We start from the raw sequence: 26,583 nt of genomic DNA on the forward strand, positions 1-26,583 counted from the left end.
TCTTTCTCCCTTCTCCTTGAATTAGGCATTTGCTTTGGAGCCGAGCTCTCTTATCCCTTATTTCTTGATAAAATCATTTACTGTTTCTGGTGCCAGTGATTCTGTCTGTAGAGATGATTCATTAAAAATAAACACTTAGCAAGTATCTGAAATGGAACAAAAACTATGCAAATAGCTGAGAATAATCTTAGTCCTGACCTCTAAGACCTCAGGTCTAGAAAAGACATATGCATGAGAGTAAAGAATTGAATACAATATGGTAAATAGCATGTTAGTAGCATGTACAAAGCAGAAGAAGCAATGCACTTTGGTTGAGAAGGATTCACAGAGGAAGTCGTATTTGAACGAGACAAGTTTAGGAGTTTTTTAGTTGGAAAATAAAAGGTGAAGTGTGTTTCACAATCACAAGCAGAAGAACTTGGGTATGATTCGGGAATGTTGAATAGACTTAAGAAGAGGAAAGGATCCTCTATGATTAGTGAGTAGATTTTTTTTTTTTCTGACTACAAAGGAGTGACATGATCAGGGTTTGGAAAGCGGTCTGGTAGTTGTTATTCTAATGACTCATTATTGTAACATTATTGAATGTCTTATTGCAATAACTCATCTTCCAATTTAAGAGAGAGCAGTTGACCAGTTCACGTTCCATTGCTATGGTTCCAAAGGCCAGCTTCAGTTCTGCCAACTCCTCAACTCAGAAACCTTCAGTGGCTTCCTGTTCCCTAAATTGAGAGTAAATTTCCCTCAGTATTCAAAATACCACACCATAACACTTCAATCTGATGTTTTTGGGTTTTGTTTTGTTTTTGTCGTCTTCATTATACATACCATTTATAATAGCCAAATTCTTTGGAATTTGTTTTGCTGATAATATTCTGTATATCAAAATTATGTCCACCCTTCAATAGCCACCTTGAATGTCCTCTTTTATAAAATCTCACCTTGCTTTCACAGTTAGATATGCTGTCCTTGCTTCTTGATAATACAAAGCAGTTTGTACTTCTGAGTCGTTTACAGGTTTGTGCTAAGCCTTCCCTGTAACTGGGCTTCTTCAGGAAGGGGAGTAGGTCTTATACACACACTGCCTTGTCCTCTTTTGCCTGTCCACTCTTTGCATAGTGCATTGCCTTTAATAGGAACTCAATAAATATTTGCTAAATTGAATTATCAAAATGATTTATTGGATTTTCAAAGCTAGGGATCATGAGTGACAATTTTTATGTTCCCTGAGCTCTAATCATACTATTATATGTGTTGACATACTCGATAAATATTTATTGAATTGAACTGAGATGTGTGTACTGAAGCTCACTCTGTGGTTTGTCCAGCTTGTTCGAAGCATTAGAAAAACATCCATATCCAATTACAATGGTAAATCATGTGTAAAGTTGTCAGGGAGTGTTATGATGACACCTTTTCTCCCCTTTTCTCTCTAGGGAGCAGTAATGAATGAAATGGAAACAGAGCTCATTGGAAGTGACAAATACGCTGCACGATTTGGGGAATCAATAGTTAATCTTGGTGACATTGATAATGATGGCTTTGAAGGTAATTAAAAGTATCTAATTTGGTACTTGATTTCGGCTTTGAAAATGGTACATGGAAGAGAATATGAGTGGAATTTTAGGTCATTTGCCTTTCTCTAGAAAATGGAGCCAAAATGTTACGCTAAGTTTATTTTCTTTTTAGTGTTATGCCTGACTACTTGTCAGTTAGTGATTCTTAATTGATGAGAGTCCTTAGACTGTACTGTGTGATTTGAAGTACAGTAAAGACACTGACAAGACCCAGCAGAGGCTGGCTGCAGAGCCGGAGCAGGGTTCCTAGAAGACTCCTGTTGATTAGAGCATAGCTTTTTCTACTTATCAGTTTTAATTTTTTTTTTAGCTTTACTGAGGTGTAATTGAAATATAACATTGTATAAGGTAAGGTGTACAACATAATGATTTCACGTATGCATATGGTGCAAAATGATTACCACTGTGAGTTTAGTTAACCTCTGTTCCTTCACATAGTCACAATTTTTTTTCTTATGACAACTTAAAATCTACTCTTAGCAACTTGAAGAAAACAATACAGGGTCCGTGACTCTAGTCATTACGCCATATATGTAATCTCCAGAACTTTGTCTTAGAACTGGAAACTCGTACCCTCTGACCTTTTCACCCAATTCTCCCACCCCTTACCTCTGGCAGCCACCATTCTCATCTGTTTTTGAGTTTAGGGTTTTTTAGGTCCCGCATCTAAGTGAGGTCATACGGTGTGAGTCTCTCTCTGACTTACGTCACTGAGCAGAATGCCATCTGGAACATGCCTGTTGTCACAAATGGCAGGATGATTTCTTTTTTATGGCTGAAGAGCATTTTTGTTTTGCCAATGAATAAGGAGTTGGTATGTTTTAGATATGAGCAAGACCCTGCTGATTTGGAAGCAGGCTCAGTCCTTCTTCCCTGAGGTCCCTCCACCATGTCTGCCTGGGTGGGAAAGCAAGGCGCCTGTGGTTTATTTTGCTTTATGTGTTTCCCTATTTCTTTACCCCAACTTCTATCCTCTTTAGTTTTTCTGGGGTAAATGGATGAATTTAGTTTGTGTTCATGGCAGGATGTGTGGGATTGTATAGAAAGGGGATGGAAACCCCACCTGTTCTTTTTCCTTCCACCTCCAGGCAGAGATGCAAATCGGAATTACTGTCCTCTTACTCTGCACGCTTCTGTGGTGTTTTCATAGCAGACCTAAGTTATTTTTGCATTCATCATATCCTGTCCCTTTTTTATATTCAAAAAAAAAGAAAAAATATGAATTTCCTGTGTACTTAGAAAAGCAAAGCAAGCCATTTTCTAGGGAGATAACCAATTTGGCAACAGTCCAGCATAAAAATCGCATCAAGAGTATGAGGAAGTTTGGGAATAGGTACACGAACAGCCCTACGTGACAGACATGACTGGCAGACAGCATTCGGGATTTCATCCGTAAAAAAGATTTGGCAAAAACCACTTAACTTTGGTTTACGTTTTTTCCCCTTGAGCATTTTTATGTGACTTTTAGACTGTATGTTCCACTATTTTTTGAGCTGAGCCACAATAAAATTCCGTAATTGTAAATTATAAGCTGTATTATTACTTTGTGTGCCCCTGAAGTATTGATGTGTTACCAAATCATGAATGGAGCAGTGGCTTGACACAGAACAGGAGAGCAAACACTGGGTAGAGGCTGCGGGGTGAGTGATGGCGGAGAGCACAGTGATGGTGAGCACAGGCCCTGGAGCCGGACTGCAGGGCCCGTAGCCCAGCTTCTTCACATCCGAGCTCTGGGACCTCGAGCACCTTACGCTCTGTGCCTCACTTTCCTCGTCAAAGTTGGGATCAAAAAAGTACTTACTTGATAGAGTTGTTTCTAGAGTTACATGAGTTAGTGCGTATAAAGCCTCTAGCTCAGTGCCCCGTTAGGAGGCATTGTGTGTTAGCTGATGTTAAAATTACTGTGATTACACCAGTGACAGTTGTTATAGTTTACACTAACAATGAAATGTTCAGATGGAAAGTAGAAAAAAACTGTCATATGTCCATGTTTGTATGTTTTGTCCCAAATGGACTTGCATAGGCATAAAAAAAAATTGACGTCTATTTTTCTTATAACTCTGATTGCTAAAATTTTAGTATTTTCTATAACAGATCCAAATATAATCCTAGCAAATAAGCGTTTGGATCTATATATAAGATGAGAAAAGACTGAATGTAACCCACATGTCTTCTGCTTAGAATGCCTTGATCTGCGCCTTTTTATATTTCATTTGAAAAGGCCCGTTTGTATAATTTCAAGATAGGTGCCTTACATCACTATGGCTAGTAACTGATACTGCAAGAATTTCCACGTATCACCAACTTCATAGCCCAGACTTGTGATCTTTACATATCATCAGAAATCAAGGTACAGAATCCTGGTTACTCAGGATGTATCCATCTGGGTCAAGGTATAAACCAGCCCTGATGAATGGCTTCCGTAACTGGTCTTGTCTTCAGTAGCCACAGGACACTTCCCACTCTCCTTCCCTTACCTCTCCCTTCCTCTCCCCTTCTCTCTCCCTTCCGGCTCCTTCCCCTTGTGTGCCCGTAAGTATTTAGTCTGTGCATATATGGCTCCATGTATTTCAAATTCGCCGCCATTGTTCATGTTGCCGTGTTGCCCCTTTGTCACCTGTCATTGCGCAGCCTGTTGCCTCTGTCTAAACTGGCTTCACCCTGTTCTTCACCTCGCTGTCACCTGTCACTACCTGAGTCTCAGCCTGGGCTTCCTCTTCTATGCAACACCTTCCTTCATTTCCACCACCGTCTCATATGTGGTGTTTTTATTTGCCTCCCTTCTTCCCTGCTAGACTGTAGTTCCTCTTTGTGGTACTGCCCTGTATGAGCAGCGCCTGGAAAATGCCCAGAATACAGGAGTTGTTCAGGAGTTGTCCACTGAATATCAGTCAGTGGCTATACTTGTCTATGAGACTTTAAGATAATTTGCACAAGAGAGCAGCCTTACTATGTCTAAACAATAAATATAAGGTATGTCTATCATTTACTTTTTAATATCAGAAATTGTACAGCATTTGGGGCACCTGGCTGGCTGAGTCGGTAGGGCACGCGACTCTTGATCTTGGGGTTGTAGGTTCGAACCCCACGTTGGGAGTAGAGATTACTTTAAAATCTTTAAGAGGGGCCTGGAGCCTCAGTTGGTAGAGGATGTGACTCGATCTCAGGGTGGTGAGTTCGAGTCCCAAATTGGGTATGGAGCCTATTTAGGAAAACAATTTTTAAAAAAATTGTACAGCATTTGGCATAGAATTATATTTCAAGAAGGTTTTTATTCTCATTGAAATAGCAGTAATAGAATAGTAATAGAAATAGTGGTAATAGAATTACCACTGCAGTTGTTAAAAAAGCTTTAAATCTGATAAATTAGTAACTATTGACTATCATGAAAGCAAACTTTTCTGTATTTTAGGTTTCTATTGAAGTAATAAGAAAAGATTACATGTAAATAAACACATTAATATACCCCAATAGACATAATACCTTGTAACACTAATGAAATGCTCTTGCAACTGTAGAATGTTTTTTTTATCCCGTGTGTTGTATCTTTATGGCCCTTATGCAACCATGTCATTCATAGTTTTTCTCTTGCTTATGTCAGTTGATTAACTCTTTATTTTTTCTCCTGGCATCATAATGTGATGTGAATCTCAAGTCATTAAAGTGATGTATTCAGGGGCGCCTGGGTGGCACAGCGGTTAAGAGCGTCCGCCTTCGGCTCAGGGCGTGATCCTGGCGTTCTGGGATCGAGCCCCACATCAGGCTCTTCCTCTATGAGCCTGCTTCTTCCTCTCCCACTCCCCCTGCTTGTGCTCCCTCTCTCGCTGGCTGTCTCTCTGTCGAATAAATAAATAAAATCTTTAAAAAAAAAATAAAGTGATGTATTCATTACTTTACAGAACAAATTCACTTTCCAAAATCCAGTTTGCATGTATGTACGTGTGTATACACAGATATCCTTAACAAATACCTTATTTACTTTCATTGGAACAGGAATTTAGACGTCATTTTGCAAATAACATAAAACCCAGAGCTCAAAGAATCTTAGGGTTATAATATTCACAAATGATAATTTATGTGCTGGAGTCTGCTCTAAACACTTTCCATGAGCTATGTCTTATGCTGAGGGGGAGTTCTTTTACCATCCCATGCTGTAGGTGAGGGACCCGAGATATGATGAGGTTAAGAAATGAGTCCAGCTGGGGGTCAGGCTTTGATGGTTTGTCTGTGGAGCCCATGCCCTGACTCATTGTGTTAGAGCACCTCTCAGACCCGTTCACTCTGCTTCTTCAATGAATCGTCGATTCTGCACAGTCCTGTACACTGTTATGATGATGTTGTATTTTGTGATACTTTTTCTGTCTAGTGAGTAAAGTATTTTTTTTTTTTGGTAAGGAATTTTCTTATGTGATATGAATTAAGTGTGAAGGTTAGTTTCAGAGTTGCATTCTTTATACTAAGAATTTGTTTTTTCTGCCATTGAAATTCTGGAATAGATGTCGCGATTGGAGCTCCACAAGAAGATGACTTGCGAGGTGCTGTTTATATTTACAATGGCCGAGCGGATGGGATCTCGTCATCGTTCTCACAGGTAGAATACTACTGTTTCCAATGAAGCATTGATAAGAAATGGTTCCTGAAACTTCCAGCGTTAATGGGGATTTATTTTTCTTAGTTTGCTCTTTTAAGTATTTAATATATTCTATCTTACCCTTTTCTTACAGTAACAGTAGGTGGTCCATTTTAAAGTTGTTAATAACTCTTTGAAATCACTTTTTTTTTCTGTAACTAAGAGTTTTGGTTCACATCCATTCTCGTTTGTTTTTAACTTAAGATTTTCTTTGCATTCCACAAATTTATGTTCTGAGATGGTATCCCGTACTGTTTTGAATAAGCCCATGTGGCTTTGATGAACAGTGTCTTGCCTTGTGCCTAAAGCCCCGTGTTTCGGGGAGGTCACACTTGGAGAGCGAACACATGGGCTCAGGGCACAGCGGCAGGATGGGAGCTTTTAATAACGATCCCTGATCTAACTCTGACGTTACTTTTGTCTTTTGACAAATCAGGGCATTTCAGTGCCTAGAAAACCCTCCATACACATGCAGAGAAGAAAAGTTTTTCTAAAGATACTTTTATGGAAATATGAGCTAATACTGTTATTTTTGATGGAGCAAAATAGGCCAATGGTTCTCCATATTTAACATGAAAAATCTATACTTGTCCAATAAAAATTACTGATTTTCTTAGCATGCACAGCAGCCTGATACATGTAAATCAGTATCTGGATGTGAAGTTAGACCTATGGCGTGGGAGACACATGTCTGACTTCAGCTGTCACATGCTAGGAAACAGTCTGGCTCACTAGGGTGGCTTTCATCCTAAGCCTGAGTAGTAGGCTCCCTAAGCGATTATGCTTGTCTCCTTTTCCAAATTACTTGTTTGCTTATTCATGTTCATCTGGGAAATAAACACAGAGCCTCAAAGGAGACTGGGGAGAGGGAGTCAAGACTGTCTAAGAAGATCTATACTATATAATTTTCTCTTTGTGATTTTTTTTTTCTAGTTACAAAGTGATTCTTTTTTTCTAGTCACAAAGTAGATGTGACCTGCCCAATTCAAGCTGGAACCGTTTGTTTCTCTTAGATGCACGTATCTGACTTGAATGCATTTTGTTGCAAAATGCGCCTGGGTGTTGGAAGGCTCGTTATTTAACTAAATCATTGCTTCTCTGAGATATTAGGCACTCAACAACTGCTTCCTACTTCACTTATCTTTCAGAGAATCGAAGGACTTCAAATCAGCAAATCGTTAAGTATGTTTGGACAGTCTATATCTGGACAAATTGATGCAGATAATAATGGATATGTAGGTGAGTATAAAATCGTATTTCACAAACTGAAATGAGTTCTATTGTGGATGTTGCTCTAGTGTAAAGTACATAAAACTGGCATGGAAAATTTCTGATTTACTGGTAATCGATTTCCTTCATTTTTAAAGCCCTTTTGAATTCAAGGGTGGGTCAGGAACGACCAAATAAGTCATCAGCTTTACAGTGTTAGTTACATTTTATTCTTCGTTCTTGAAAAAATGAAAAGCACCCATGGAAATAAATCAAACATGAGATGCTGAAAAGAAAGACTTCTTTTGTATTTTGAGAGGAGATTCCTAGGTGAATGTTTGTAGTTTAAAAACTGAATGTTTTTAGTAAGCTTAACCTTATATCCTATTTTTATCATAAAGTTTGTTTATAGTAAAGGGATGAATGTTATTATAGATGAATAGACTCAGACAAATGTGGAATGAATCCTCAGATGTAAATATATCTTTTCTAATTAATTTTCTGTAAATGGTGTTTTGATACAGTCAAAAGGTGATACGTAGTTAAGTATTTATGGCTGAAAAATAATTCTCTTTGACTAATGATGTTCATTAATCTGTTGTTTTTCATCCTCCAGATGTGGCTGTTGGTGCTTTTCGGTCTGATTCTGCTGTGTTGCTAAGGTAAGGTTGGTGCATTTCACTGCTTAATGACAGCTGGGCTTACTTGTCAATGACGGGAGGCAATTTTTAAAATCAGCAGTGGTGGTGACCTCATAATGCTTTTTTTTGGTATTCTGAAATTTTATTGAACTTTAGGATACTCTTTCCACCTTACGTGGATATTATAATTAAACCATCAAGCAAAGTCAATATATTTGGGCATTTAACTGAAAATTTCTCTTGATACATGCACAGAAATGTAATTGAGTATATATGCATGTAGTATTAATAAAGCAATTTCATGAAATTACTTGGACAATGGCAACTGACAAAACAGTTTTTTCTTAAGGAAAAATAATTCTGCAATTACTGTTGCTAATTTTATTTCCTTCTTAGGACAAGACCTGTAGTGATTGTTGAAGCTTCCTTAAACCATCCTGAGTCAGTAAATCGCACAAATTTTGACTGTGTTGAAAATGGATTGCCTTCTGTGTGCATGGATCTAACACTGTGTTTCTCATACAAGGGCAAAGAGGTTCCAGGTTATATTGGTAAGGATGCCCTCACAGAATTTACCCTGCCTGAGCGTGCGCGCCACTCCTTCGTCTCGTGGTCCTCTTCTGAGCCCTCACTGTGACTCACCTTAGAGGCCAATACACCTCTCTGCTTCATCTCTTGGGTTCTCACACTGTTCTTAACAATGAGTGGGGCACCGTGGGAGGCTATAGCTGTCTGGAAGTTATGACAAGAAGAAAAGCAGGAGTAGCACTCGCTATATTAGGGTGAGCTAAACTGAGCTTCAGAGGTAAGATATCTTTAGAAGAGAAAGAACATTCCCACATCTTCACCTCCATTTAAATGGGTTCCTTTTAATAGCTGGAGCTGCCTTAATTGGGAAGTCCGAAGAGGGAGAAGCTTCTTTTCTTTATATCGTATCCTTTGAGTAATTGAAAAAGCTTTTGTCAAATCTAGACCCTGATGCCAATTTCCATAAACAACACACATCTCTTAAGGATTTTCTATGACTGTCAGCTCCTGAGAGCTCTCAGTTATCTGCTGTGGAGAAGGTAGCATTGATATGGCTCATGCAAAATTGTGGTTAATGTCAAATCACATTTATGTGACTTTGTGAACATTACATTTTTTCTAGCAGGTTACATTCCTGTTTTATGTTATACGTAAGCTAGTATTAGAATGACTAATGAAACTAGCCAGTGGTAGGGAAGAAGCATACCCGGGTTTATTATTTGGACATGAATAATATATAAAGTTCATGAGCCGCGCAAGACCCATCAAGAATTGATTGTATTCGTGACCCTGCAGGCTCTCATCAACTAAACCTCATGAAGGGCAGCAAATACACTGAACCAAACTATGGATACATAGTTTCAGAGGTCTCAGTCTGAATTAGCTTGTAACGAGAAGTACTGAATGAGCCTAGTATATCTACTTTAGATCAGACTCATTTTTAATAGTCTGCGGAAGTCCTGGCTAGCTACAGTCGTAGGACAGCGGGCAAAACCTTAACTAAAGTTACAGATCAGAGAAGTGGCAGTGTCAGAGCATGGCCCCAGTAACATAGTAGCAGTCAAACTAATGGACTATCTGAAAAATACACGTTAAACAGATAGGACCGTTTGCCTTTATGAAAAATCAGTGCTTGTCCTACCACCAATTCCATTGTAAGCAGACATTTTTTTAAAATGGTTGAAAACAAATATATGAAACTCATCAGTAATCACAAGCATTGTTACAAATACAAGCTGTACAGTTGCATAAAATGAGTCCTTGGGAGAAATAATTCACATGGTAAGCACGTTTATAAGACCAGGATGTTTTGCCACTTGCTGCAAGTGGATTTTTATTCACCTTTTTAAATTGACTTTTGGTGGGAACTCACAGCGGTGAGTTGCAGGGAGTGGTTTCAAGTGCAGTCCACCTCCGAGACACTGACTCTCCGCTGTTGTAATTTTGAGGCCAATTGATCTGGACTTTGTTATTTATTTTCTAACTAAAAGTAAGTTTAAAAGATTTATTTGAAATTTGTAGGAGTAATACAGGTTTTATACTTAGGTTTCCTTGAAATAAGTAGATAAAATCCTTCCAGAAGAGTAAGTTAACCCTTAAAATTAAATAAATTCTTTAAAATATCATTTATGAATTATTGCTCCTATGTAATGACATCTCAGCAAACTATTAGATGTAGCTCCTTTTGCAAAGAACCATTTTTTTAGATTTAAAAAATGGCTCTGACTTTCTTGGTAATATCTGGCTTGGAATTTTTTTGGTTGCTTGTTAATTTTACTTAGATCTTTGCTAATTGAGGATATTCATTAGCAGATGATTATTTACTATGTCAGATTTGAAGTAAATCTTACCAGACTGTCAGAATATTGAGAGGATGTCTATATTTTGCACAAAAAAACATTAGAAGGTCAAACTGGAAAGCAGTGAAAACACAGAGGAGACTAATCAGGGTCTAGGGCTGGAAAAGGAGACATCTTTGAGTAAACTGTTTACATAGGTTTGACTTTCGAACCACTTGTTCACATGACATTTTAAAAAATAATAGTAAACAGCAACCTCTCAAATCAGAAACAAACAGAAAGAAATGAACCTAACCCTTTACAAAACTAGTTCCGTAACCACACAAGATACATTATCGCAAGTGGCGTGTGAGCGCAGTGTTTTGTCTACGCTTCCTTAGTTGGATATTCTAAGGACAAAAAGGACTTCAGAGGAATCTGAAACTTTACTCAGAACGTTTATTAGTAGTCACAGTTTTATTATTGTAGTTTTGAAACATTTACATGTAGGAAGACTAAGCAAAGATGTTAAAGTAGAAACCTAGAGAAAAGTTTACAATTTTTTTATAACCATTTTAGCAATTATTATTTTTAAATTGTTTCCTCTTCTATATTTTTGGTTAGTTTTTAAAAGCCATTTAATGAAGAGAATTTAAGGTGTTTCCAGTATTGGGATATAATTTTGACTATTTTCACTTCAAAAAAAATAAAAATGCTTTTAGGTAATTATTTGTATTAATTGCAATTCTCTCTACTTTTTGCAGTTTTGTTTTATAACATGAGTCTGGATGTGAACCGGAAGATAGACTCTCCACCAAGATTTTACTTTTCTTCTAATGGAACATCCGATGTGATTACAGGCAGCATAAAAGTGTCAAGCAGAGTAGCTAACTGCAGAACACATCAAGCATTTATGCGGGTAATGTGAACTCGATTTTATTAATGAATATGTAAACTTCAGTATTATCACTACAGTAAAAATCCTACTGCATTGGTATCCTTTTATAAAAGGTAACGGTTACAAGCAAGTGTGATCCCCGCCTGACCTAGCTGACCTGTTTGTCGTTCAGAGTTAAAATGTTCGACAATCCTGTGACCTGGATCATTCCGAGTCCACTTTTTGCATCTTCTTTATTTCACATTTTTCACGCTTGCCTGCATCACTCTTTTTTAAAGATTGGCTTTTCCTTCCTACAATTGCTAGTTCCATATGCCTGTTTATACCCTTCCCAAAAACTGTACATACTGGTAGCACTGCTGAGCCTCAGATCTGTTCCCCTGGTAGGGTTTTTTGGGGGCAGGGAGGTGAGAGAGGAAGCAGGGAAGTTGGTCGGTTTCTCCTGTGACTCTGGTGAAGCAGAATCCACCATGACTGCTTCTGGATTCGATCTTTGTCCCCATGCCAGCATTGTCAGTGATGTAAGTGGGAGCCTGCGCAGTTGCAGCGTGGTGGGGATCATCTGTGGGCCAGGACAATGGCCCTCAGGATGTTTGGGGGTTTGTCCTGCCAAAGCAGAGCCAATTTCATGTTTTTTATTTAAAAAACTCCTTCCCAAACTGATCGTCCTGTTCCTTGCCTTGATCAATTTTTTTTTCCCCATATGAAGCAGTGCCAGGTCTTTCTCATTAGGGAATGGTGTACTTCATCAGAAAATCTATTGTCACAAAAAAGCCAAACTATTCCCAGGAGCCCTTTCTGGGATTTCAAATGGTAGCCTCAGCTTAGAACTTAATTTTCCCTGAGATGACTTATTTCCAAGCAAATGCAAACAAGCATCAAGACTCTAACACCATTAAATGCTGAGAGTAATAATCCGTGTGCTGTTTTCTCACTTCCCTTAACAGTTTTTATTGTTGTACTAGAATAAATCTATTAGACGGTTGAGAGCCAGATGTATGGAATGATATAAATGTAAACCTTATTTATATGGTACGGATTAAAGAAGGTTTTTTTTTTTAATCCTATATAACTGTGATTTTACTTAGATTAGTCAATCTTGGAGACTATCATTGAGACCATTTTCGAGGCCATTAAAAGGCCCAGCATTAGACATTCACAAAGAAACCTGTTGTGTTGAGTTTGTATCAATGACAGGAAATTGACCTGACTTCTTTAGTCCTGTGTTTCTTGGCATTGTTCCAACAAGTAAGCGTTCATCAAAATCGCACATTTTCATCAGAATAATTTGCACTGGAAAGGACAGTTTAGCAGAGGTTTCTGTGTGGTCGATGCATACTTGTAGCGCTGCCCTGGTATTGGTGGTGGCAGGTCACAGCCCTTGACTTTCGACCCTACTGTCAATGGCAAACAAAAGCACTTACCTCTGGGATTGGTACATAGTAGGGACTTTTTAAAAAAGTGATAGGAACCATTATTAAAATGAAAACTGCTCCAGTTGTGATTTAGGAAGATATGGGAATATAATGGGTGCATTTTCCATCCCCACCAGCATGGTAGCCGGAGGTATTCAGAAACATGAACACGGCTATGATTCTGCAGTCCAAACGAATGGGACAGAAACTGCTACTCTTCTGCCTTCTTAATGATAATAGAGAAGATGAGCAGTTGTCAGGATGCCTGGATTGTCCCTTTGTTCTGTAAAACTTGCCCAGTTTCAGGAGTGTTAATGGGCACATTCTACTTCAGCATTCCTTTCAGTGAAATGAGGTGGCAGTTGATAATTATGCAGCCAGGCCTGTGGCCCCTACTTCTCAGAGGACTCGCTTGCAGTTGGGCACATTTTCCTTGTGTAGTTGTTCCCATTGGTCATACCAGTGAAGCTCCATGTCTCCATCCACACAATTAATTCCATAGGTATTTGAGTACCAGTGTTTCGTCATGTTCCGTTTGAGACACTTGTGTATATCAGTGAATGAAAGATAAAAAATATCACTACCCTCACTGAGCTGACAGTCTAGTGGAGTGAGACAAACAACGTGATAAACATGGACACTTTATACCATTTTAGTAGATAAGGGTGATTGAAAGAGGAAAAAGGGCAGAGTACAGGAAATTGTGGAGTGCTGGGGAAGAAATGAAGGGTGCATTTTATTTATTGAAGGATAATTAACATACAGTGTTTAATTAGTTTTAGATGTTCAATATAACTGTTCAACAGTTCTATACGATATTAACCATCACGATAAATGTACTCTTTTCTATACTTTAACTCCGGAGTAGTTAACCTACAGTGTTATATAAGTTTCAGGTGTACAATATAGTGATTCAACAGTTCCATGTATTACTCAGTGCTCATAAGATAAGTGTACTCTTAATCCCCTTTATCTGTTGCACCCATGCCCCCAATTTCCCTCTCTCTATTCGAGTCTGTTTTTTGTTTCGTTTTTTTTCTGTTAGTTTTGCTTCTTAAATTCCATAAATGAGTGAAATCGTATGGCATTTGTCTTTCTCTGACATATTTTATTCAACATTATACCCTCTAGGTCCATCCGTGTTGTTGAAAATAGCAAGACCTCATTCTTTTTTATGGCTGAGTAATATTCCTGTGTGTGTGTGTGTGTGTGTGTGTGTGTGTGTGTGTGTGTGTGTACCACATCTTTATGTATTCATCTATCAGTGACGCTTGGGTTGCTTTCCTGTCTTGGCTATTGTTAATAATGCTGCTGTAATAGGGGTGCATATTTTTTTGAATTAGTGTTTCATTTTCTTTGGGTAGATTCCCAGTAATGGAATTACTGGATCATATGGTAATTCTATTTTTACTTTTTTGAGGAACCTCCAAACTGTTTATCCATAGTGGCTGCACCAGTTTGCATTCCCACCGACAGTCTACAAGGGTTCCTTTTTCTCTACATCCTCACCGATACTTGTTATTTATTATCATTTTGATTCTAGCCATTCTCACAAGTGTAAGATTCTGAGTCTAGCCATATCTATCTCTTGTGGGTTTTTTAAGATTTTATTTATTTGACAGAGAATGCATGTGCGAGCGAGCAGGAGAGCACAAGCAGGGTAAGCAGCAGAGAGAGAGGGAGAAGCAGGCTTCTGGCTGAGCAGGGAGCCCCATGTGGGGCTTCATCCCAGTTCTAGTAGTTTTTGGTAGAGTCTTTAGAGTGTTATGTATATAGAATCATTTCATCTGCAAATAGTGGAAGTTTTACTTTTTCCTTACCAGTGTGGATGCCTTTTATGTCTTTCTCTTGTCGTTGCTGGGTAGGACCTCCCATACTGTGTTGAGTGAAGGTGATGGGAGTGGGCATCCTTGTTTTGTTCCTGTTCTTAGAGGAAAAGCTTTCAGTTTTTCACCATTGGGTATCATTTTAGTTGTGGGTTTTTATATACGGCCTTTATAATGTTGAGGTATATTCCCTTTAAGTCTACTTTGTTGGGAGTTTTTATCATGAGTGAATGTTGTACTTCGTCAGATCCTTTTTCTGCATCTGTCGGGATGATCATACAGTTTTTATCCTTTCTCTTATTGATTTGATGTACTGCATTGATTGACTCGTGAATATTGAACCACCACTGCATCCCTGGAATAAAGCCCACTTGATTGTGGTAAATGATTTTTTAATGTAGTATTGAATCTGGTTTGCTAATATTTTGTTGGAAGATTTTTGCATCTATGTTAATCGGGGAAATTGGCCTGTAATTTTCTTTTTTTATAATGTCTTTATTTGGTCTTGTTATCAGGCTAATGCTGACCTCATAGAATAAATTTGGAAGTTTTCCTTCCTTCCTTCTATGTTTTGGAATAGTTTGAGAAGAATAGATATTAACTATTCTTTAACTTTTGGGTAGAATTCTGTAAATGCTGGGTAGAATTCACCATTAAGTCATCTGGTTGGGAGTTCTTTGATTACTGATTCAATTTCATTGCTGGTAATCGGTCTGTTCAAATTTTCTATTTCTTTCTGATTCAGTCTTGGAATCAGATGTTTCTAGGCATTTACCCATTTCTTCTATGTTGTCCAGTTTCTTGGCATGTAATTTTTTCGTAATATTCTCTTATAATCCTTTGTATTTTTGTGGTGACAGTTGTTTCTCCTTTGTCATCACTGATTTTATTCTGGTCATCTCTCTCATTTTTTTCTTGATGAGTCCAGCCTAAAGATTTATCAATTTGGTTCGCCTTTTCAAAGAACCAGCTCCTGGTTTCCTTGACCTTTTCTGTTGGTTTTTTGTTTGTTTTTGTTTTTTGGTGTCTGTCATTTGCTTGTGCTCTGATCTTTATTATTTCCTTCCTTCTACTGGTGTTGGGTTGTTTGTTCTTGTTTTTCTAGCTCCTTTAGGTGTAAGGTTGAGTTGTTTGCTTGAGTTTTTTCTTGTTCCTCGAGGTATGTCTCTACTGCTATAAAATTTCCCTTTTAGAACTGTTTTTGCTGCATCCTAAAGATATTGGACAGTTGTGTTTTCATTTTCACTTGCTTCCACGTATTTTATTTCCACTTTGATTTCTTGGTTGACCCATTCATTGTTTAGTACCATGTTGTTTAGCCTCCATTTGTTTGTGTTTTTTCCAGGTTTCTTGTACCTGATTTATAGTTTCATATCCTTGTGGTCAGAAAAGATGCATGATATGATTTCGGTCTTATTAAATTTGAGACTCGCTTTGTGACCTACCATGTGATCTCGCCTGGAGAATGTTCCATGTGCACTTGGAAAGAATGTGCATTCTGCTATTTTTGGATAGAATGATCTGTATATATCTGTTAGGTCCATCTGTTCTAATGTGTCATTGAAAGCTACTATTTCCTTGTTGATTTTCTGTTCGGATGATCTGTCCAGTGATACAAATGGGGTGTTAAAGTCTCCTGCTATTACTGTATTCCCATCAGCTTCTTCCTTTATATATGTTAATAATTGCTTTATGTATTTTGGTGCTTCCATGTTGGGTGCATAGATACAATTGTTATATGTTTTTTATCCCTTTTCAATCTGCATGTATCTTTAGGTCTGAAGTGGTCTCTTATAGACAGCATGTAGATGGGTCTTGTTTTTGAATCCATTCAGTCACCCTATGTCTTTTGACTAAAGCATTTAGTCCATTTATATTTAAAGTAATCATTGCTGGGTATGTATTTATTGCTATCTTATTACTTGTCATATGGTTGTTTTTATAGTTCTCTGCTCCTTTCTTCTCTTGCTCTCTCCCCTTGTGGTTCAATGGCCCTCTTTAGTGTTATACTTGGATTTCTGTCTCTTGATTTTTGTGTATCTATTACAGGTTTTTGATTTGCAGTTACCGTGAGGATCATATACGACATCCTAAGTATATAGCAATCTGTATTAAGCTGATGGTCATTTAAGTTTAATACCATTCCAAAAGCACTACCTTTTTACTCCATCCTCCACATTGTATGTATATAATGTTATATTTGCATTTTTTTATTTTGTGAGTTCCTTGACTGATTTTTATGGATAAAATTGATTTTACACCTTTTGTGTTTTAAACTCCATATTGGTTTCATAAGTGATTAATCTATCTTTATTGTATGATTGCATCTACCTGTGAAATTGTTCCCTTTCATAACTTTCCTCTAGTGGAAATGTTTAACTCTTTACACCTTACAGTGTTTTATCTGTTGAAATTCTCTTCTACTAGATGTCGCTTTTCCCTCTATGAAAATGTTTTCTTGTCCGTATACGTACGTGACAGTGAATCTCTGTCTTTGCTATATTCATATACACAACTTGATTAGATCTTAGTGACTTCTTAGTACAAGTTCTTAGAACAAGGGATAATTTTGAGGCTGCTTTGATTTAGGGAAACTCAATTAACAATTGGCAGCAGTTTTTAGAAATGTCGGAGCAGCTATGGTGGAGTGAGACTTCCCTTAAGGCTTTTATAGATGATATTTTCTGGTTGATCTTGATGGAATCTCTACATCAAAATATTCACTGATGTTTGAGAAGAAGAAGGGGTGGTAAAGTGGGAAACAAACAAAGTAACAAGATTCTCACCCTGCTTGCCTGTTTCTAATAAAAGGCAGAAATACGTAGCTTAGTCCTCAGATCAGGAACGCCTGTCCCCACTGATATTTGGAGATCCAGTGAGTTCAGTGTCCTTAGCATGTTGTATAATCATGAAGTCAACCTGCCGACATATATATATATAGTACATGAGTTCATTCTTTCCCTTGATTTCTCAAATTTCTGGATTTCTGAAATAAATTTTATTTTGTTATGTAAGTCTTTAGGTGACTTCTAAAACCCATCTTTTTCAATAATAACTTCAAAGAAATGAATGTATGTGTGATTAGTATATTTTATCTGGATTTTATATATTTGTTTATATTGTTAAGCTATACAAGTACATAGCTTGATGAAGTGCCATTTGCTCCAAAGCAGTTATATTTTAGCCACAGCAGACTATGAACTGATCCATATATGAATATATTTCTACTGAAAATCTAAGTACAAGCAAACTATGCTACTACCCTGATGTTATGGTAGTCAAGAAATGGATTAATTATTCCAGCATATGTTAATTCTTGGCTAGACTGCAAGGTTTTTGAAGACAGGATATTACTTTTTGCATGTTTGTATTCTTCTTAGAGGTAATACAACTCATTACATGAGTAGAAATCAATGAGTAGTTTTAAAATTTATGGATGATGTGTTCTCAGTGCCGTTTAAAGAATTCTATAAGGGAAATCTGAGAATGTTCTATTGGTGTTATGGTTAGAGCACCTGTGTTGGGGTGCCATTTTTTCTCAGGATGTTAGTAGTGTCAGATGTTGACAATTCTCCACTTCCCGGACCAAGCTGACTAGCTAGAGCGGTTGTCATTACAAGTGGTGGCGCTGGCTTCAGTTGCAGTCTGTGCCTCTGTCTTCCCTTTGCCCTCCCCAACCCATTTCCCACATTTGTACCAGAGGCGTATTTCAAAAACATAAATCTGATCTTATTCCTTGCTTAAAATTCTTCTGTGTAAGACTTTCTCATCCTCTTTTGAGTGTAGATTGGGTGGTCCTCCTTCTTCTCTACTTGTGTATACATCCATCCGAATGCTTACCCCCCAACACTGTGTGTGGATTTATGGGTTATGGAATGTGACATAGGTATTGACTTTCAGTTTTGTATCCCCAGAGTCTTCCTTCTACACGGCAGACCCATGAATAGATACGTTGAAATGTCTATACCTCAATATCATGTTTCATTCAGTAAACTTCATAAACATTTCTGTCTCCACCCTTTTGGTTTTTTTACTGCATACACACAGTAGGAGGACATGGGCCTACAGCTCTGTTCTCCAGTGGCCATAAATATGAATTTCTTTAAAAGTCAAACAAGAAGGTGGACCTTGTGTAATTTCAGACATGTGCTAATTTGCACGTTTGTGGGTTGCCCTATTTTATGTCATTGTCCATAAAAATGTGGCTTGGAATCTTCATTATTTTTAATATAGATAGCACATGCCCATCAAATGAAAAATTGTAAACGAATCTACTTTTTCCCTCCCAAATACTTAATTAGTCACTTCAAGACATTTTTGATATTCTAGCCTTCGTCTTTAGGTGGAGCTGTTAAAGTTAAATAAGTGTGAATATCTGTCAAATACAGTTCTTGCAAGAGTGCACGTACATTTTATATATTGTGAGAAAAGCATAATTAATAGCTAATTAGGATAATGAAAGTAATATACACCAGATGTAGAGAAGACCTTGTGGAAAATTAGTATGAATTAGATAACATGTGATTTGGTCAAAGCAAGCTTGTTGAGAAGATTTAAAACAGTGGACATGTGGAGGGACAATCAGTGGCTGTCTAGCTCCTACTCCTAGGGAATAATTTAATCCAGTTTGCTATTGTAATACTCAGTGCTTCAAGCTGTTCCGTTTTCACAAGTTGATAACTTGGGATTTGGGCCTTGATTTGCAGCATTCCTATACGGTCAAAGTTTCATGTTGAGATGATCACTTATAAAGTAATTTAATAAAATCCTCTCCTTGTATAAGATTGGAAAAGTAATAAGAGATCTCGCATACTGATTCATGCTCCAAATCTTCCAGGTACCAATTAATTAATACAAGTCTAATACTTGGTATCTAACTCATTTCCTACTTAATGTTCATTGACTGGCAATGGTCTGATTCTTTTTTTTTTTTTTTCCTTCCAGTTGTTCACCTGAATTCTTATAAGAAACTGGAATTCATTAATTTCTTAATTGGTTGATAGAACTATATTTTGAAGCAGCATATATATAATAAGTCAATATCTAACATCTATTGAGATCTTAAGTGCCAGGCATTTTGCTAAGTGTTTTACAAACATCCTGCTACTGAATTCTCATAATAATAGATATAGATATCATGAGAGTTATCATGATTTCCATTTTCAGATGAGGTAACTGAGCCTAGACAGATGAAGTAATTTGCCTAAGGTTACACAGGCAGTAAGTATTGCACCTGAGATTTGAACCCCAGCCCTGTACCTATAGACCACTTGCTTTTAACCACTATATACATATATTGATAGTTATAAATCATGTAAAAAGAAATAATTACACTTTTTATTTACATAAAGACGTAGAATAGATGTAGTCTTTTATGTGATAAATCATCTTAATTTACTTCATTGATTTTTATCAAGTTACTACAGCACAGCCATCATCTGTATTATAGGAGTTTTTTTCCTACCTATTAGGGATTACTAATTGATGAGCTTTACAAATTATCTGTTCTTTATTTTCTTTTAAGCAGTAATGTTTAAGCCATATTCCAATCTTAAAATGTTCGTAGGTAATAAAAAACCTGGTCCACTAATGTTACATACTAGGAGTTCTGTTAATGACAAAGTCCTGGATCTGCTCAGGAGCTGAATAAATATAAACATCAATTATGGTTTAAGGTAATATATCTAGCCCTGGTGCAAACACTTGAGTCTCTTTAAATGGTCAAAGGAACTTAGTTAAATTTCTTTTTTAAAATGAGAAGAACCAGGGTGCCTGGCTGGCTCAGTTGGTAGAGAATGTGACTCTTGATTTCAGGGTTGTGAGTTCAAGCCCCATGTTGGGTATAGAGATTACTTAAAAACAAAATACTAAGTAAACACATACATACATACATACATACCCTATAGATTGAAATGGGTATTTGAAAAGTAGAGTCAAACTGATGTAAAGCTCAGACATCAAAGTATAGTAACAATTCTAGCATCCAAAGAAAAGAAAAAAGAAAAACTGCATAGTTCCACGGAGATAGACTTTACTGATTGTTAACCGCCTTCTCAAATCCTGAGATCATTTCTACATTTAATTTTTGTGGCGCTGAAGATACTTGTTTTATAGATTTGTCATCAACGTCTTATTTCATGAAATTTAATTGTTTCCTGAATTCTGATACAAATTCTCATAGATTACTTTATCTGTAAAATCTTATTTGCCCACCTACTTAGATAAGGAGAAAAAGAAAGTCATCTATTTTGTTTAGTATACTTTGAAAATCTCATTTTTGTCTAGAGAGGGCTGGGTTAAGTGCTAAGAGGTACTATGTTTTTATGCATTACTGATTCCCCCCCACCCCCGTAGAGGTGAGATTCAAGAACAACTGCTTTCAAAGTTACTTCCCTGTCAGCTATTTTACTGCTTGTGAATATATGTATGTTAGCAAATCATTTTGGTAGTATGTGGTATATTCTTAACAAGGAGACTAGTGAATAATCAAATAAAAAATATTTACATGAGAAAATATTTTTAAAAGAAAAAAATAATGCCCACACATAGAAATTCAGATTAAAATATGTGAATTGAAAATCAGTGTAATGAACTCAAGAGCTGTTTCTCTAGGGGCAGAATACAAGACATTTTTAAAATAATTCAAAAAAGGGATGCCTGGGTGGCTCAGTCAGTTAAGCAGCTGCCTTAGGCTCTTGGTCTTAATCTCAGGGTCCTGGGATTGAGCCCCACATGGGCCTCCCTGCTCAGCAGGGAGACTGCTTCTCCCTCTCCTCCCTGCTTGTGCTCTCTCTCCCTCCCTCCCTCAAACAAATAAAATCTTAAAAAAAATCATTAAAAAGGTTTTTGACCACATATAAATAAGATTACAAATGAGAAATGCTGTGTAAAAATTAGTAAGATACTAAATTTAAAAGAATGTCTTGCAGAATGGATAGCAGAATGGATCCGAAATGGTTACAATTCCTGTATAATTGATAAATAATTCAAGAACTTTCTTTGTGAAGTGTTAAAAGCAAAATAAACTTAGAAAAATTGTAAGAACGAATAAAATACAGTTAAGTGACTAGGATAAAAGATTAATATATAAAGCAAATAACTTTCCCACATACCATTGGTAACCTACTTAAAAATATAATTGGAAAAGCTCCATAAAGAATAGGAAAAAAGGATGTGTTTCATAATAAATATGAAATCAAATGAATCAAATTGAATTAAAATGCTACTGAGACATAAAAAAACTCGAATAAATTGAGATATCCTATTTCTACAAGTTTACTACAGGGAAATGTTAAATAGAATAAAATGCTGATTAGTACTTTGAAGTGATTTACAAAGAGTTTATAATGGAAAATTCTTACGTTATGTCAAGTGATAAAAAGTATGCATAGAAAATATCATGAAAGAAAATATGTCCAAATGTAAAACTATGTAACTATTATAGGATGGATTTTTTAAATTTTTATACTTGTTGTGTTTTTTTTCTAATAAACATGCATGCTTTTGTAATGTGAAAAAATACACACATTCAGTGTATTTTAACAATTTAGTTGGAAAGGTAAACACTTCCTTTACCTTTTCCATGTTGTTTGACTTTAATGCAGGAATGGAGGAACTTTCTACATATAGATAGATATAGATATAGATAGATTTAAATTTACATGATTGTTTTTATTTCTAACTTATGGTTTTAAATTTCCTTAGAAAGATGTGCGGGACATCCTCACCCCAATTCAGATTGAAGCTGCTTACCACCTTGGGCATCACGTCATCAGTAAACGAAGTACAGAAGAATTCCCACCACTTCAGCCAATTCTCCAGCAGAAGAAAGAAAAAGACATAATTGAAAAAACAGTAAGAATATTTTCCTTTATTCAAAACATGATGTGCATGTAACTAAGTTATTTTTTGAAACATTGCATAATTCTGGGGAAATGAATTATCTTTATGAATTCTTTAAAAATTTTTATAATTTTTTTAATATATAAAGATTTATGGTATGTCTTATTTTCCAACTTTATTTTTTATATTCCCTTTAGGATATTGTACTGAATATTTTAAAATACGCATTTAGTCCCAGCAATGGCTTCCCGTGTACATGAGATGTTAATTTTCTTTCCTTGATTCCTTGCCCATGAGGAAAATACATTGCTAGGGAGCACTCATAATGACAGTGAGTCACATGCATGAGGTTTTTCTTGCCCTTTTTCATTTTCTGACTCCTTCTCTCTCATTTTGTCTCCCTCTCATTCACTCTACCCAGAGTCATTCATGTCTTGGTAGGCAAGTTCCCTTGCTGGCTTTTACTCATCTATAAACATAAGTATTTCTGTTACACAACAATTTCTCTTTCAAATTCAACTATCGGCTTTTCAGCCCTGTCCCAGGATCCATTGCATTTTGAGATGCATCTTGCATTCTAACCAGTGAACAGCCTTCTCTAATGTATCCCAAAATATCTCTGTTTCACTGGAAATGTTTATTCCCAGGAGTCCAGTTGTTTGGACTTTTACTGTCCAACAACACAAAGACCTAGTCAACAGGATGTTTGGGGGCATGGTGAAAACATTCATTAAAGCATTTGCTAAAGGCACAAGGAATGTAAGAGGCAGAAGAGACACTCAAAGGGCTGGTTCGTGTCCTGTCTAGACAAACTGCTCGTAATTTACTTGAAGGTGTTTGAGCTTACAATCATGACTCTAGAACACTAGATCAAGTGAACATAATAACTTAAGGCAACTTTTCTCGATACCCTTATAAATCTATCTGTGGACGTCAGTGTTCTCTCTTCTGTTGAATTTAGTTGTCAATATCAACTCTTCTTAACTACGTTGAATAATGAAAAACACAACGTTGTAAGTACATAAGCCCAAACCTTAGCAACTGGTAGTTACGTTAGAATAAAATTCTACCTTTTGATTTTTTAGAGCACCATGCTTTATAAATAAGAGTGATAGAAAAAAAATCATATCTACCTAATCATTTGGAGAAAGATTTACGCTTCTCTTCTGCCTCACCGAGTCGAGGCTGTCTGTGGTCGGGCACGCTATTTACCAACATGCTAGTCATTTCCACTTAGTGAACCTAGCTCCTTCTCGGACTTTTAGATTTCTCTTAGGATCTCTCCCTTTTCACCCATTCCCCTCAGCTTCCTTTTTCTCTCTCTCTACTCTTTTGTCTATCTTATACCTCAGGTTTTCCCATGTACCTTTTAGTGTCTCTGAGTCCTATTAAAATGCTCCAAGTTAAATAAATTCTGGACCCCTGAGGGTCGACTGTTGTTTAATTTTGTTCAACGTGTCCTCAAAGTAAAATTTCTAAATTTCTACACTTTGTTTCCAATAAGTATAAGCCCATTGTCCTACCATCTGTAAAATGTAAGTGCCATGTTTCTTCGTAATAAGTGGGATCAAATATACCACCAGAAAATTGAGAGGAACTCCACAAAGAACATCTTGGTAGCACAGGTTTTTGTTTTTTTTTTTTAAGATTTTATTTATTTATTTGACAGAGATAGAGACAGCCAGTGAGAGAGGGAACACAAGCAGGGGGAGTGGGAGAGGAAGAAGCAGGCTCCTAGCAGAGGAGCCTGATGTGGGGCTCGATCCCGTAACGCCGGGATCACGCCCTGAGCAGAAGGCAGACACCTAACCACTGTGCCACCCAGGCGCCCCTTGGTAGCACAGGTTTTAAACACTTACCTTTAAAACTTTCCCTCAGTTTGGTTAAACTCATTTTTTTCATAAACATTATAAAAGAAACAAAATTTTTTTTTCCATTTAACAAATTTAGGCCTTCAATTTACCTATTGGAAGAATCAGTTCCTTTAGTCCTACAGTGGCCATTTGAACGTGTGACTAATCCTCAAATCGAACTCTTCAAAAGGGACAAAATAAGGCATTATCAATTTTATTTCATTTTTCTCATGTATCGTAGATGTCTTATTCTTAAAATAGAAGTATCTCAGATTGTTGAACTACCATAAAAAATACTGTCCTATTTTATTTCCAGATACACTTTGCAAGATTTTGTGCCCATGAAAATTGTTCGGCTGATTTACAAGTTTCTGCGAGAATTGGATTTTTTAAGTAAGTGTAGTTTACTGTTACTCACCAAGATGGGCAATGGGGGTGTGCTTGTGGGTTCTAAAGAGAGTACTCCTCAGGGTTTAGCAGCATTCAAAGAATTGGAAAAAAACAAAAACAAAAACAAAAAAACCACTCTCCTGAAAGAGATTGATTTATATGTCACTCACAGAACACAGATACTCAGAGGTGATTGTAGTTATGTTTAGACATGTGTAAGTGCCTATTAATAGAGTTTTGGTGGCAAAATGAGCTAACGTTCACTAACATATAATGCTTAGTTTTTTTATCATCCCAAAACTGGTTACATAAGTCAGACTGAAGTACAAAACAAAAGTAATTGCTAAATGTATATGACAACATTTGAAAGGGAATAAACCACCTTCCTTGTCTAAATTCACAGAAGAGGGAATAGTAAAAAAAACACGTGTATCATGCTAAGAAAAATGTCTCCTCAGCACACAATGAAAATCAGATAAATGTTGGCTGCTGTTACTATATTATGGGAAATAAGCCATTGCAATTTTGTATCCTATATCTAATATGATATATATCATAGATTAGATTAGATATTAGATAATCTAAATATCCTATTTTGAAATTGGTCTGCGTGCTAGTGAGAAGATGTGGAAAATGACCAGAGAGAGAGAATCCATACTGAGGTTGAGGGGCTGATAGGGTACAGGGAGTAAAAGAGGGGAAGGAGGCGTCAGTGACAGGACAGGAAAATGGGAAACTATTTTGGGGAGCCGAGGATATAAAGGACACAAGTTTAAATTGGGGCATGTTTAATTTGGTGGGATTTCTGTATGCAGTTTTCCACTTGAAAATCTAGCTCAGGATTGTATTTGGAAGTCGTCTACACGTTCGCAGTTTGTGAGCATGCAGGGACTGGGGGTGGGGAATGTGTGGAAATGTGAATTTCACAGAGAAAACAACTAAGGATCAAGTTGGGGAGGGGACAGTTTTATTTAACGATTTTAACAAGAATAGGGAGTCTCTGGGGGAAACTGATATCCTCAGAGAACCAGGAAAACCAAATCCATAGTGAAAGAGCCAATGGAAAATATAGAAAAGGGACTTAATATAGTAAAATTTTGTAGAGAGATCAGATAGCATAATGGCTGAGGAAAGGTCACGGGAATTGGCATTTAAAATGTGGCTGGTGAGAAAAGGATGTCCCTGGCAACTTTTAAAGTGGAAATTTCATTGCAGCAGTAGCCAAGTGACAGTCCGTGTTGAAAGGGAAAAAGAATATCCTGGGGACGAGTAGGTTCCACTGGAGAATTTTTATGTAGCGATGAAATGTGTTATTTATTTAATCATGGGAAGACACGAACGTGTGTGAGGGTCAAAGGCAGAGAGAAGACTAAAGAGAAGAGGGAAGTGCGCTTCAAGTGAGGGCGCGTTCTTCAGACTCGACCAGAGCCCGCCTCCGAAGGGTCTGGCAGCTGCTCACTTCGCCTCTTGCCCATCCTTTGCTTTAAGCTCCACATCGACATCAAACTCGCGTTCCCCTCCGACTTCTCTAGCTCTTTCTCAGTTGTGTTTTGAGGATCTTTGATTTTGGCTCTCTTGGCTTCCTAAGAAGTTACTTTAAGTCTTCTCACCCCTTTCTCACACCCCCCTATTTTCGCTGGGTAATCATGCCCACAGCTGTGACCTCACCTGGCCTGTCTACACTGCTGATGCTCAAATCATATCTCAGAGTTCCACGCCCACACATGGAGCTGTCCGTTAGACATGTCCTCTTGGGTGCCCAGTCACTATCCACCGGTGACACAACCATTAGTCACCAGAGCCAACAACCTGGAGCTCAACCTGCGTTTTCTCTTTCTTATCCCTGACATACAGTAGATTCCTGAGTTCTGCGATACTACCGCTACAGGTGTATTTTATATATCCATCGTGCCTGCCTCTCTCACGCTCGCTTGCACTCGCTCACTCTCTCACGCTCTCTCTGGCTCTTGCTGCAAACCAGGTGCTCAATATCGTA

General features: G+C 37.3%; 1 protein-coding gene across 1 annotated transcript in view; it reads left to right on the plus strand.

The window, feature by feature from the left end:
• Positions 1 to 26,583, plus strand: part of ITGA4 (integrin subunit alpha 4) — a 75,202-nt gene that overhangs the window by 25,127 nt on the left and 23,492 nt on the right. The window contains exons 10-17 of the mRNA XM_026492400.4: positions 1,437 to 1,548; positions 6,074 to 6,168; positions 7,356 to 7,446; positions 8,033 to 8,078; positions 8,454 to 8,608; positions 11,128 to 11,282; positions 22,207 to 22,356; positions 24,514 to 24,590. Coding sequence (XP_026348185.1) covers positions 1,437 to 1,548; positions 6,074 to 6,168; positions 7,356 to 7,446; positions 8,033 to 8,078; positions 8,454 to 8,608; positions 11,128 to 11,282; positions 22,207 to 22,356; positions 24,514 to 24,590 — 881 coding nt within the window. The remainder of the gene's footprint in view (positions 1 to 1,436; positions 1,549 to 6,073; positions 6,169 to 7,355; positions 7,447 to 8,032; positions 8,079 to 8,453; positions 8,609 to 11,127; positions 11,283 to 22,206; positions 22,357 to 24,513; positions 24,591 to 26,583) is intronic.

This window comes from Ursus arctos, unplaced genomic scaffold (genome assembly GCF_023065955.2).
Source record: "Ursus arctos isolate Adak ecotype North America unplaced genomic scaffold, UrsArc2.0 scaffold_1, whole genome shotgun sequence".
NCBI classification, from domain to species: Eukaryota; Metazoa; Chordata; class Mammalia; order Carnivora; family Ursidae; genus Ursus; species Ursus arctos.